The sequence below is a fragment of the Diabrotica undecimpunctata genome, chromosome 1 (assembly GCF_040954645.1).
Source record: "Diabrotica undecimpunctata isolate CICGRU chromosome 1, icDiaUnde3, whole genome shotgun sequence".
NCBI lineage: Eukaryota > Metazoa > Arthropoda > Insecta > Coleoptera > Chrysomelidae > Diabrotica > Diabrotica undecimpunctata.
In genome coordinates, this window is record NC_092803.1 from 47416801 (window position 1) to 47430783 (window position 13983).

The following is a 13983-nucleotide window of genomic DNA, read 5'->3' on the forward strand; positions in this document are numbered from 1 at the left end:
TGACGTGTTCCAGGTGTTCAAGTCGAGCAAAGAAACATGTTGCTCTTTAAGTAATAAATCTTTATCCAATGTCATCGACCCACATTAGAATTTAAATTTTGAAATATGTAAAACCATAGATTTAATTACAAAAGAAGGCACTGAGAATGATCTGAGCGAGATCGAAAACGTCACGTTATGCACCTGTGTAAATTTTGACGACACTTTTTAAAAAAGTTTTAAATTAAATGTTTTATACCTACATACAAATGTGAAGTGTTTTACTTCTGTATCAAAATTTATTTATTTCTTGTTCAGATAGTCTTACGCTAGCTGTGACATTTTGGTAGATATATTTGATTATGTTAGTGTAGCGATGGTCTATTCGGCATTCTGTCAATGCTTTTAACCTTTTCTGATGGCTTATGGTATCGAATGTTTTCTCAACAGGGTTATACATAAAAAATTAATTATAAATCTTAAAATGGTACTCGTACCAGATCCAGAGCTTCGAATGATTATAAATCTGAATTGGAATTAGTCTATAAATTAGAAATAAATGTTTATAAAATGTATTTATAAACCTCGTCTTTTTGTCTTCTCCACTTTTCTTTTACTTATAACACTTTTAGCCTATATAATAAATATTATTTAGAACTAGAACTATATTTGTTAAAATTGAGTATTAACTAATTTTTCAATAGTGAAGAACATATTTTTAATTGATTTTCTTATAATTACTATCAAATTACTAAGATACCTTTTTGTTTCAGCCGTTTCACCCTCCATGAGAGACAGTTTGTCAAACCCCGTCCACGTATACGAGGGAGATGACGCCCTTATCACTTGCGTCGTCCGAAACGTTGGTTCGAATACAGTTATGTGGAAGAAGGAGGACAGGGAGCGACACAGTACAAGGGTTTTGACGGCTGGAGAAAATAGGGTAACTGCAGATAAACGATATGGGGTTTTGCATGATTCAGGTATGGTATAAAATATATTATATCTTGATCTTACCTTTCCTTGCCTTTATTTATGGGAAAGATTTGTAGCTTGGGCGGTTCACTTTACTTATCGGTTATATATAAAACTTTTTTCTACATTAGTGTAACGACTGTTATATACGAGCAACGGTAGAAAAGTCAATATTTATACAGTAATAAAGCAGTAAAAAATATGAAAAATAATATATACTATGATAGCTGACCCGGTGCACTTGGTACCGTCACATTTTCTTGCCGACAATACTGTAAAAAGTCTAAAATTTTAATAATTATTTTAATGCATTGTAATGTAAAACATTATTTATTTTTACTTTTGGGAAAAAACAAATAGTGCTGATGGTTTGCCGCCTCTCGAGCACGCAACGTATAACTGACCATGCGTAAAATATGGCAGGTCAGGGTTTATTTCACAAACGGAAACATTCCTGTTTATTTGATGCGCAAATATCTAGGCGGAATCAAGGTCGAACGAAATAGCAATTAAAATTATTATAAACAGACTCAAAAGGACAGACGCAAAAAGATTTAAGTAATCAAACGTGTAATTATTTTATAAGTAAGACATCATAACTCGTTGTTCAATCAAATGAAAGGGCTAGCCATGCAACTAGATGACTATTTCAATTAGCTGTTTGATTACACGACTGATCGTGGTCTATCCTGTTAAACGTTATTTTCGTGGTCGTCATTTTATGATGTTATTTACTTCACAGATGAGGTTATTAATAATTTTCATGTTACATTTAAATCATTTATTGACACAACTTAAACTGCTATGACGTTTACATCCACAAAGAACTTTTTTCTTGTAGCAAGCACATCTCATGGCACGGCATTGTTTCTGTGCTGGTTTACGCAAATATTTTTGAAAACCTTGCACCCCAAACTTTGATCCTATAATCACAGCTTCTCGTAAAGATATCGGAGTATCTAAAATTTCATTATCATGGCTTTCCGTTGACGAGTGCAATTCTTGTCGCACAAACCAATTTTTAATAATATGTCCTGTTTTGGTGCCTATTCTATAAACTCCATTTCAAAAATCCACAATTTATTCTTTGTTATATTTGGTGTCCAAAGGTATACGATCCACTTTCAGTACACTTATCAGGACACTACTGCCAATACGTAGAGGGGTCAGTTTTTTGCTGTATTCCTATGACCTTATTTCTTTTAAATCGTATGTTTTTTTTTTCGTTTTACATCTAAAACGTAGTACTGTGGAACCAAAACCTTTCACTTCTACTACAGAGAATCCACATGTGATATGAACAGGATTATTGCAAGACTTACAGCTATGGGCGCTAGTGGTAGGATTCTGATAATATGTGAGATAAATTGGTTCAATGTACTCAGTCCTCTTTATTGGACTAGATTCTTCGTCAATTTTATTAGTAACAACATTTGTAGAGTAATTGTTACCTAGATTTGAGGGACTAGGTTCAGCCATTATAATGTCTAAATGAACAATATTACTTAATAGATTCGTATCAGTATTAATAATTTCATAAATTTCAGGATTTTCAGTTTGTTCGAGTAATGTCTCTGTGATTTGAGATTCATTATTCCATGCTACATTTGATCTCTCGGTGTTTAAACTCTGATGCTGTATCTCAGTGCTATCTTCACATAACCATTTTTTAATTTTTGTGACTGTTCTTATGTTTCAATGTTTATCAGCAATTGGGTGGGTATATTAGTACCTTCTCAACCAGCTTTAGAATCACTACCAAACAATGCTTTAGAAAGAGACCTCCCGATGATTCGATAAAATGAAGATTGTTTTGGCACTGACAAAACAAACAACCAATAGACCAAATTTTTGTCTGTTATCCAAAAACGTATCATATTTTCCACGTCCTGGTTGCTACGTGCAACGCTGCCCTGAGTTTAAGGACGCCTTGGACTACCATTTACAATTTTGCAATCAGGCCAGAGTGCAACCAGTTCTTCTATCACTTTTCTTATCACTATCATCCATTGCTAGGTTGTAAAATATATGGAGCACCAAAAATCAAAAATATTTCCATAAACTTCATTGCTACCTCAATCGCCATTTTTGTTTTCACTGGACGTTTAAAAATTTTGGAGCAATATCTTGTTATTGAGCAGCCATTTATATTCGCCATCAAAATTAAAAATCAATTAAGTCAACCTGTCCTCGAATATTAAAATCTTGAGAAACAATAGGTCGTGTTACTATACCTTTTTAGGGTAAACTTTTCTTATTATTGCATGTGGGATTTTTTTGATATTTAATATCGACTCTTAAGACTAAACATCATTTTGTCCTGACTTCCATACCCAGAATCTTTAAGTATAGTATCTCGTATATGAAAAAATTCCTCTTTGGGTATAATTCGTATAACAGGGTCTTCAGGTTTTTTTTTTGAATATAAGATGTTCTTCATCTCTTCATTTTGATAGCCAGTAATAAGATGAAAAAGTCTTTTTTTCTTTGTTAATCATGGGCACCATCACATTTTTTACATTAGATATTACTTTGAGGATTCTTTCATTAGTTCAAGGTTTTGGGAAAGATCCTGAAAATAAATAATAGAAAATAATAATTTGTGAGCAGAAAATTTTAAGATTTTGAACTACCAGCTTATTTTTGATACTGTATATTTATTAGAAATTACTTCTGAGTGTAAAATGGCAGGCGCCTTTTCTCTCATCCTAGACTAAATAATGTCAACGTCCCATTCTGTCGTTTCTGACTTATGTAACAGTATTGTTTACATTTAATAGCATATTATTCTTTAAAATATTAAAATTTGGAACTAGATGGAAGTTTTCATATTCAGTGATTTTGCCTTTAGAGTTTTCTTTAAATTTAAGCTCAGTTGAATTGCTCGTAACCAACTCCATTATCTCTGATTTCTAAAAACACTAGAACTTATTTTGTTGCCGCCATATTGTAAACAATGTGTTGAATCACTTTTGAATGTATCATAAAGATTCGATTTAATAGTTAGTCGTTCGGTTGAATAGCGTCGTTCCAATCAAACGACTATTTTTCAACCAGCTAACTGGTGCTGCTAGTGGTGCAGTGGTCAAGAAACAAATTACGTCAGTGATATGGCGGCTTTTTAATCAGCCATGTCGTTGAACTTTTTAATCGCATAAAAATTCGACAAAATAACTAGTCCTGTGATTTAATGGTGATATTCAAGCTAGCTGCTTAATCCAACTGCTAATTTAACCACCTGGCTATATCGATATATACCTCCAAACCGGAGACAATCATAGAAACAGATCTTAAAAATTTATTTGATCAGATTACAACTCCAGAAGAATTGTAAGCGATTTTAATTGTTATTATCCAATATGGGGATCTCTTGGAATAAATTCTGAAGGTTATCTAATACAAGAACAGTTACATCTTCTAAACGAAGCAAAACAGTAAGTTAGTTTTATTTGGATTCCATTTTAAACTGGTTTGCAAGGCAACCAAAAAGCTGATTATCATGCACGTGAATCAATACAAAGTGCGTCGTCGGTGTGACTGAAAACAATGTCGGTATCCGATTATAAGTATTAAAAGTGCTAAGATTGTGAAAAATGAATGGCATAATCGTTTCTACACACTATTAAGCCTACAAAAAAATTCATGGTGTGAAACAAGCATTGACCATCAGCTATACGTTAAAGTCGCTCGTTAACTTATCTCAAAATCAAATCGCCCTTTATGTGAGTAATGCAACTGCAATATGCCTGTAACACATCCCTATCTATAGCCCAAAATCTATTAATGTGTTGAACATAGGCCTCTCCCATTTGTCTCCAATTGTCTCTGTCCTGTTTGTCTTTTCCACATTGGACCTGCGCTTTGCTCAATGTCATCTTTCCATCTCATTTGCGGTCGACCTCTTGACCTTTTTGCAGTATATGGTCTCCAGCGGCCAATTTCTTTATTCCATCTTCCATTCTGATATCTTTCGTTATGCCCAGCCCATTTCCATTTTAATTTCAATGCATGTTTGACAGCGTCTGTTGTTTCGGTTTTGCATCTTATCCACTCGTTCCTCTTTTTATCTCTCAACGATATTCCCAATATTTGTCTTTCCATAGCTCTTTGAGTTTTCTTTATTCTATCTAAGTTGCTCTTGGTACACGTCCACGTCTGGGCACCATTGTCAGAACAGGTAAGACGCATGCATTAAATACGTTCGTTCTTAATTTTAAAGGTATTTTTTGGTTTTTGATAGTATATGAGAGTTTTCCGAATGCAGCCCACCCCATTCTTATTCTGCTGGTTATTTCTTTAGTCTGGTTACTTTTGTCTGCTCTGATAGCTTGTCCTAAGTAAATATATTCTTGGACGTGTTCTATGTTTGTTCCACCTATGGTAATTACTGATCTGTCTTCTGTATTAGTCATTATTTTAGTTTTCTTTAGATTATTTTTTAGTCCTTTCTCAAGAGATGTTTTTTCTAGGTCTGAAATCATTATTCGTAGTTGTTCCATAATTGTTGCTATCAGGAGTACATCATCGGCGAATCTTAGATTTAAATATTTTCCGTTTATGCAAATCCCTTTATTGTCTCAGACTATAGATTTAAAAATGTCTTCCAACGCCAGAGTAAATAGTTTGGGTGAGATTGTATCCCCTTGTCTGACACCTCTACAAATTCTAATTAATGGAGTTTGCAAATCTCTGTCTAGCTAAATTCTTATAGTGGCGTTTTGATATATATATTGTGGATTAACATTCTGTACCGTGAATCTATTCGGCAATTAACTAGCGCTTCTTCTACTGCCCATAGTTCTATGCTGTCAAACGCATTTTTATAGTCAACAAACGCTAGGTATATTGGAAGGTTGTATTCATTGATCTTTTTTGTCAATATTTTAAGGGTGTGAAGGTGGTCGGTTGTGCTGTGCTTCTTTCTAAATACTGCCAGTTTAACTGGTTGGTATACATCAAATTTGTCGTTTAGTCTAGTTGTGATCACCTTAGTGAAAGTTTTATAGATTTGTGACAAGAGAGATATTGGTCGATAGTTAGCTAATTTTGATCTATTTCCTTTCTTATATATCAGAATTGTATTTGCCTTGTTCCACTCTTGCGGTATTTGTCCTTCAAACAAACATTTATTGAAAAGTATCTTTAGGTAGTCTTTTATCTTTTCCCCTCCTTCTTTTAACATTTCAACAAGAATTTCATCGTCTCCCGGAGCCTTATTTCTTTTCATATCTCTAATTGCTTTTTCTATTTCTTCTCCGGTTATGGGGGATAATATTTCAGAGTTTACATTCATTATTTTCTTTTTCAGGTTTTGTTAAGTTGTATCAGGCGGAATGTTTTTAGAGCTGTAGAGGTCACTATAATATTCCCTTGTTATCTTAGATATTTGGGTTCTGCTTTTTTCTATTACACCTTGTTTATTCTCCATCTCTATGATTTTATTTCTTCCTAGGTGGGACTTGATAAATCTTAAGTTTCTGTTTTCTTCAATAATCTTCTCGATTCGTTCTTCTTGATGTCGTTTGAGATCTTGTTTTATATGTCTTCTTATTTTTGTATTAAGGGTTTTGTATTCAGTTGTATTTCTTTTATTTTCTTGTAGTAGGCTTCTCCGTTGTTGTAGCATGTCTAAAGATATGGCACTTAGTTTTAATATTTTTTGTCTGATTTTGCTGGTGCTACTTCTAAGCTAGTCTTTAAAAGTTCTTCAGTGATGGCTTTGTTTAGTTGATCCAGATTTAGGTTTGTTAGCTTTAGTTGTTCAGCTGTTCTTAATTTGTTTTGGCATTGTTCTTTATTCTCCTTTAATTTTTCTGGGTGGACTTTTTTCTTAGAGTGCACATATTGTCTTCGATCTTTTTTGTGTTTATTACTTATTTTAGCCCGTATCATTCTGTGATCACTACCAGTAGAGATTGAGTTTATTACTGTGACGTCTTCAAAAATGTTCTTTTGTTTGTTAGTATGTAGTCAATTGCATTTTTAGTGTTCCCATTTGGCGATATCCACGTCCATTTCCTATGTGGTTTTTTCTTGAAGAAAGAGTTCATGGCAAATAATTTGTTGTTTTCTAGATAGTTAACCAATAGATCTCCTTCCTCATTTCTTACTCACTCCATGTCCAAATTCTCCAATATAGTTTTTGTTTTCTTCTAGTTTTTTGCCCATTTTCGCATTGAAATCGCCCATTATAATCGTGTAGGTAGTGTTTCGATACGTCATGGACTCTGTGAGGTGTTCATAGAATTCTTTCATTCTTCCTTCGTCTGTGTGTGTAGATGTTGTAACACATACTAAGATATATATATATATATATATATATATATATATATATAATAAAAATATAGGTAAATATCTAAACGACATTAATATCGTTAACAAATTATAAATTAGTTTAAAGTTTCATTGATCTTAATATTATATTATATATATATATATATATATATATATATATATATATATATATATAACTTTAATTTTTTTATTATAATATCAACTCAACTGAAATTGTAATTAACTGGTAATTATTGTATTTTGTCCTCCCGCTAATAACCCTTAGTGGTTGATGTGATTGATTAAAAAAAAGGTACAAAACTTTAAAATTTAAAGTCCTGCTCGATGTTTGCGACAAAACTTTATAATAACAAAGTTGAGAAATTTCGTTTATATAAATTTCTGTTCATGAATAACATGGGATGTAGCTGACATTATTTGAAAAGTTTTATTAATATGCTCTATCCAACCAAATTCCAATAACTAAGGAATTTATATTACGTCTTACTTAATTCTGGGGTGATCTGCGAAATTCCTTGACCTTTTACTTTATTCAGTGGTTCATATTTGGTACGTAATTAAATTTTTGTGTATTAATTGCTACGCTGAATGCAAAAAATATTTAGAATTGGTAAATGATGAACTACATAAACAACTAAATGATCGAACAACTTTATTGAGAACATTAATTTAAGTAAAGTAAATTATTCAAATTAAAAACTATATTGTCAATATATGTTTATCATTTTTAATTAATATTGATTTATTGATTAAACTTTTATAATAAGTATTAAAATAGTTTGGTTTAATACACATTTAAATGTGTATTAAACCTGTGTAAAGCTTAACAAACCTTAAACAGTTTTACTTAAAGGCCAGTATTTGACTACAGAACCCAATATATCCATATACAGGGTGGTCCTTAAGTATTTGTACAAACGGAAACCGTAGATTCTGCACTTTAAAATATTACCATTTAAGCCAACTTGCTTTAATAAAATGTTGATATTAAGAATGATACAGGGTGTTAAAGTGGAAATTTGAAATTTTATTTTTCGCTCTACCTTTTACATTTGTAAATATTTTTGGACAAAAATTTACAGTTAGATGCTTTTGAGAAGGATAAATTATAAGTTTATACTTACTTTAATGTAACTAATAGAGGGCGCCACATATGCTACATGTGTGGCATAAATTTGCGCTTAACTTTTTTGCTCTTTAAGTTAGCTCTATTTGTGTTAAAAAATATTAAAGATACATTATTTTTACAAAGAAAAGGTATATTTGTTAGTAACCTGAAAATTAAACCGTTTTCGAGATAAATGCATTTTATAAGTCAGTTGCACAATAATTCTTAGTTTGATATTTGTGCGGTAAAGCACTGAATACCTGTAGATAAGCATAATTCATAGTTTATTCTTATTAAAACAACTCAAAGATGATAATGTAACATCACAAAATGCTTTGTTATATGTGCTAAATGTCTTATTGAAGAAAATATATTTCATCTTCTTCTTTAGGTGCCGTGTCCGTATTCAGACGTTGGCCGTCATCATGTTTACAATTTCCCTTTGCTACTGCTTCTTAAGTTTCTATAATGGCGTTGTATTACTTTTTCTCTATTGTAAAATGCTAAAAACCTAAAATATGTGGTTTATGCAAGATGGTACACAACCACATTCTAGAGAGAAGGCAGTTAAAACATACTTGAATACAACTTTTCTCTGAACGTTGGATTGGTCGTGGTAGTCATATTCCTTGGCAATGTGGTGAGATGTTGATGTAATTATTTAATTCATAAAAAATCCACTACAAATATAACCTGAAAGACTCAGCATTTTTACAAAAACATCATCGTTGTCCTATTAACCAATATTGTTGTAAATATAGTAAACACACAGGCAATTTAGTTCAGCATAATATAAGTCTGTTAGTAAATCATAATAGTCCATTTGTTCGAGATGTAATTATAGTTACTCGTAAGCTGTAACGTAATCATATAAATAAGTAATGTCATCGATATATTCATCCATTATACATTATATCCACCACGTAGTCCCGAATTTAATCCGCTTGATTTTGGTGTATGGAACGCAATAAAACAACGTGTCTATAAGAATCCCATAAACATTCGCAACCAACTAAGGGAAGAAATAAATACTGCGGCAGTTTCTTTAGAACCAATGATGCTATTTAATGAGACAATCTTTTATGGAATATATTGACAAATGAATTAAAGAAAATGATGGACATATCGAACACTTACATTGACAAAAAGTTGTGTTATTTAGTTTAACTATTTCTTAATTTGGTTTGTAAACAAAATGTTTTGATTATGACTTTAATTTAACATAAAACGTAAAATGTTTGATGTAAAATCCTATTATTCTATTATTTTGTCAAATCCTATTATTAATTATCCTGCTGATATATTTATTTTATTTAATATTTCGTTAACTATTAACTTTAATTCAAGGTATATTATACCAAAATTCAGAAGTATTAATGTGTTTGTCTATTTTTTCTTCGTTGTCTGGAGTAATTGCCTTAGATCAGAATTATGCAGCTGATTTTTAAAATGCGATTATCTCGAAAACTGTTGAGTTATGAAGTTATTAACAAGTATACCTTTTTTTTGTTAAAATAATGTATCTTTAATCTTTTTTATCCCAAATGCAGGTAACTTAAAGAGCAAAAAAGTTAAGTGCAAATTTATACCACATATGTGGCATAAGTGGCGCCCTCTATCAGTTACATCAAAGTGTGCATCAAATTATAATTTCTCATATTTAAAAGTACCCAGTTGTAAATTTTTATACATAAATGTTTACAAACATGAAAGTTATAGCGAAAACTAAAATTTTATTTTGCACTTATAATGTCACCTCAGGGGAACAAATAAGGGTCTAACCACCTTCTGATATCCCCGGGTGCTCTGTAGAGGGCTTCGAATATCGCAGTCGAGAGCTCCTCTACTTAAGTCCATTTTCGGGTTATGGACTCGGAAAATATTTATATCTTCGGTGTCTTGCCTTGAAAAAGGCAAGATATTTCTTACACAACAAATTCCTCGTCGAAAATGGTACATTAGGTTGTGGTCTTCCGATGATGGCTTGTCTTGAGAAAGACAAGATATTTTCTTACATGACAAAGGATTGTCGAAATAAAAACACCAAGTTAAAGTTGAAAATAACTCTCAGCCACAGAGTATGGAAAATAGAACAGGAGCAGAGCCCCGAGAGCACTAAACTCTCGGAGAGCCCGCGAGGAACTGACCTGGCTGACCTGAAAATCGCCAATATTTATATGTGCCGTTCGAGCGATAAATAGGGATTTCCAGGTCAAGAGCCAATGGGAAAATTTGAGGCGGGGCGATGCGCATCGAAATGCGCACTAGTCCACAGACTATGGCATTCGATGAGAATAACACCCTGTATTTTTCTTAATATCAACATTTTATTAAAGCAATTTGGCTTAAATCGTAATATTTTAAAGTGTAAAATCTACTGTTTCTTTTTGTACAATTACTTGACCACCCTGTATATATATATATATATATATATATATATATATATATATATATATATATATATATATATATATATATATTGCGTTTTATATATATATATATATATATAATTAAATAGAATTGTCTTGCTTATGGTCATCAAAGTAGATGACACTCTTTTAGTTATCCACTTTAAGTGGAAACTAAGCATAGACATTTGCTAGTGGTTCTGGGTTTGAACTGGTATGCAAAGTTATGTTAAAATAACGTCATAAAATTATATTAATACCGATTCATACACATAATGTTTGACCAATTTTGCTCTTGTGCCATATAGATACATTTGGCTTTCAGTTTACCAAAGCGCTAGCAATGCTTTTGCTGAAATCGTAAACTGAAATCATTTGGCGACAACCCGATTCAATTATTATTTGTATTTCTATTACTAGTTTATTTTGCGTTATTGATGTTTATTTTTATTCTCATGTTTTTTTTGTTGTTAATTTAGCACAGTTGAATAAGTGTTTTACATTTAGAGTTGTCTTACATCTATCACATACCCATTGATTTTTTCCGTCAAATAAATATGCATGCGTTATTCGTGTATGACCTAAACATAATCGATTAATTCTTACCTGGTTGACCTCACTTGTGTTTTGCTTCCTCCACATTTTTATAGATCGTATAATTTCTTTTAATTTCGATTGGGAGTTATCCCATTATCTTTGCTATTACACTGGATTTTGGATTTAATTACTATTTTAATGTCCCTGGCAACCACTTCACTCACTATCGTTGATATTTCGTTGTTTGCTGCATATCTAGCACAGAAATCTGCCTCGAATACCCTACATGCGATGTGACCCAAAGTATAACAATGTCAGTGTTTTTGTTTCTGTAAAATATATAATTCAGTTTTCATAAGGAAACCAATTGGATGCTTTGGATACAGCTGCCGTATTGTCAGAATGAAGCTTAAAGAGTCTAAAGAAGAAAGCTATTATAGTTTTGTTCTTCGTTATAATTATTTATACTTGTAGGATAGCATAAATCTAGGCAATGTAAATAGTATTGAATGGTGATAATTTACATTTGTGTGTTGATTAGAATCTATAACGATTCCTCCTAAGCTGTCTGAAGTTTTGAATGCTTCGGCATCTAAGAAGGAATAATCTTTATAATTTGATATTATTGAGAGGAAGGACTGAAGTATATTGGTATGGTGTATTTAGTCTTTATTAAAAACAGATTACAGGCTGAGATTAATGTATAAAAGAGGTATTATCCAGGGTGAGGTTCTATATCTAATCCATTCTATGTTTTTATTTAGTATATTTGTACATCTTTGCTCATTCTAAGTGAGTACTTTTAACCAGGTTAATCAGGTTTTTTTTGCAAAATCGATTAGGAAGATTTCGAGATAATCACATACATTCCGTCCTTTCATGGCCTTCGAACAATCCCGAACTTATAATAATATTAAGGTGTTATTACATACAATGAAATAAAAAACTCGTGATGATATTCCAAGAACCGTTGTTGAAAATGAAATTGAAAGAATGGTGGTTTCAAGGTTTCAACCACGGCGTATACCAATTAATAAGGTAAAGATAAAGAGAATAGCGGTTGTAAAAGCGCACTTCAATGTCACTCAGTATTAAAATAGTAATTTATTGGATTATTCGGAAATTTGGTTGTGACGATAGTGTGCAATATTGTTTTGTTTTCATTTTCTCTGTCATATTTTATTGTCGGTCAACACAAAATCATTTTAATATAATTGGTTTTAATGTATTGGTGATGTACTTTTATTTAATTTATGGATTTAGTTTGTGTAAATTACCATTTTATTGGTCCGAAAATTTAGTATTTATCATTGATATTTGTCAAACGGTTCTAAAAATTGAAATGTTTAGTAAAATAAAAATAACAAAACAGTTGATATATTAGACAGATATAAATGAAAAAAACATTTTAAAAAAAATATAATGTAACTCTTTTTAAAAATTGCACAAATTTTTATAATATCAGCACAACTTTGGCATATATGCATAATTTAGCTGTGCATTTCTTGTGTCTTTTAGTTCATATATAACGTTATTTTCTCGTTTAGCTTTCACTTAAGAAACACAATAATTCAAGTTACATTACACATTAACTCGACATAACAATATAACTCCCTTCATTTTTTTAATAGGTTTCTATATTCTAGACTATTGTAATAAAGGAGGGTAAGTAGGTAAAATTCGGTTAAGGGGAGGAAGGATCACTCCCAAAGAATAAAACCACTGGAATAAACTCGTCCTATATGGTTACTGGGATTTACCTCTGCGAGCGGATTTGAGGCATACTGGTCCACTAGTTCGAATTGGTCGTGATTTTGCCCTCGCGGATTTACAAGAGGCTAGGAAAAAAACAGGATAGGGGCTGAAGGATACTCCGATGCAGGCCCTGTAAAGAGTCAGAGGTTATTGGCTTGCGTTAGAAGCCGGGAAGATGTACAAAGCAATCATGTGTTCACTTCTTGTCTCCATCTAAAAGGTAAAAAAACAAACCACTTTCAACTTACTATGTATTTAACAAATCGTAAATTTACAACTACTACACAAGATGTACAAGGAAGCTAGTATTGGTTATTAAATTTTGCAAAGGGAGACGAGACGAGATTTTACTAAGGGAGTTAAAAGGCGGACAACCTACTATTAATTGTTTCCCCAAATGATTAGTATATAGGGTTCGTTAGCTTAGCGTACTTAGGCCCTAGCTAACGAATACGCCTTGTAGTCCAAACTGGAACTCAGGAACAGTCTGGTTGAACGCTGGAATTCACTGTACGTTTTGGCGGTACTGAGCGAGACGAAAAATTCGTATTTTCGACTCTCTACCTTCCGTCGGACACGATAATTGAGCTGAACACACCGTAACTGAACACCTAGGTCGCCCCCGCGCTCACTGACTGAGCGCCGAAGTACTCTCTGGCGCCAGTCGCCCGAACAGTACTCTCTGGCTCGGTTACCAGAACTCTACTCCTGGTCCGGTCACCCGAACACTATCTACTGCCTACTGCCTGGCTCGGTCGCCAGCGCCATCTGCCTGGTTGACCAACTTCTTTTGTTTTTATGCACCGCCGACGCGTACCCTAAATTATTTCGTCACAGTCCCAAGTGGAGCTTTGCTTCTTACCGTTTTCGCTGATTATGCCGTCTTCTCCACGTGTTAAAATGGATCATGCCATGTGAAATTTCCTA

The 13983-nt window shown here is 32.6% G+C and overlaps 1 protein-coding gene across 4 annotated transcripts in view; it reads left to right on the plus strand.

Annotated features, from left to right (window-relative positions):
• Nucleotides 1-13983, plus strand: part of LOC140448853 (Ig-like and fibronectin type-III domain-containing protein 2) — a 1058385-nt gene that overhangs the window by 937384 nt on the left and 107018 nt on the right. For all 4 annotated transcript variants that reach the window (XM_072541975.1, XM_072541985.1, XM_072541976.1 and 1 more), the window contains one exon: nt 753-962. In XM_072541975.1, coding sequence (XP_072398076.1) covers nt 753-962 — 210 coding nt within the window. The remainder of the gene's footprint in view (nt 1-752; nt 963-13983) is intronic.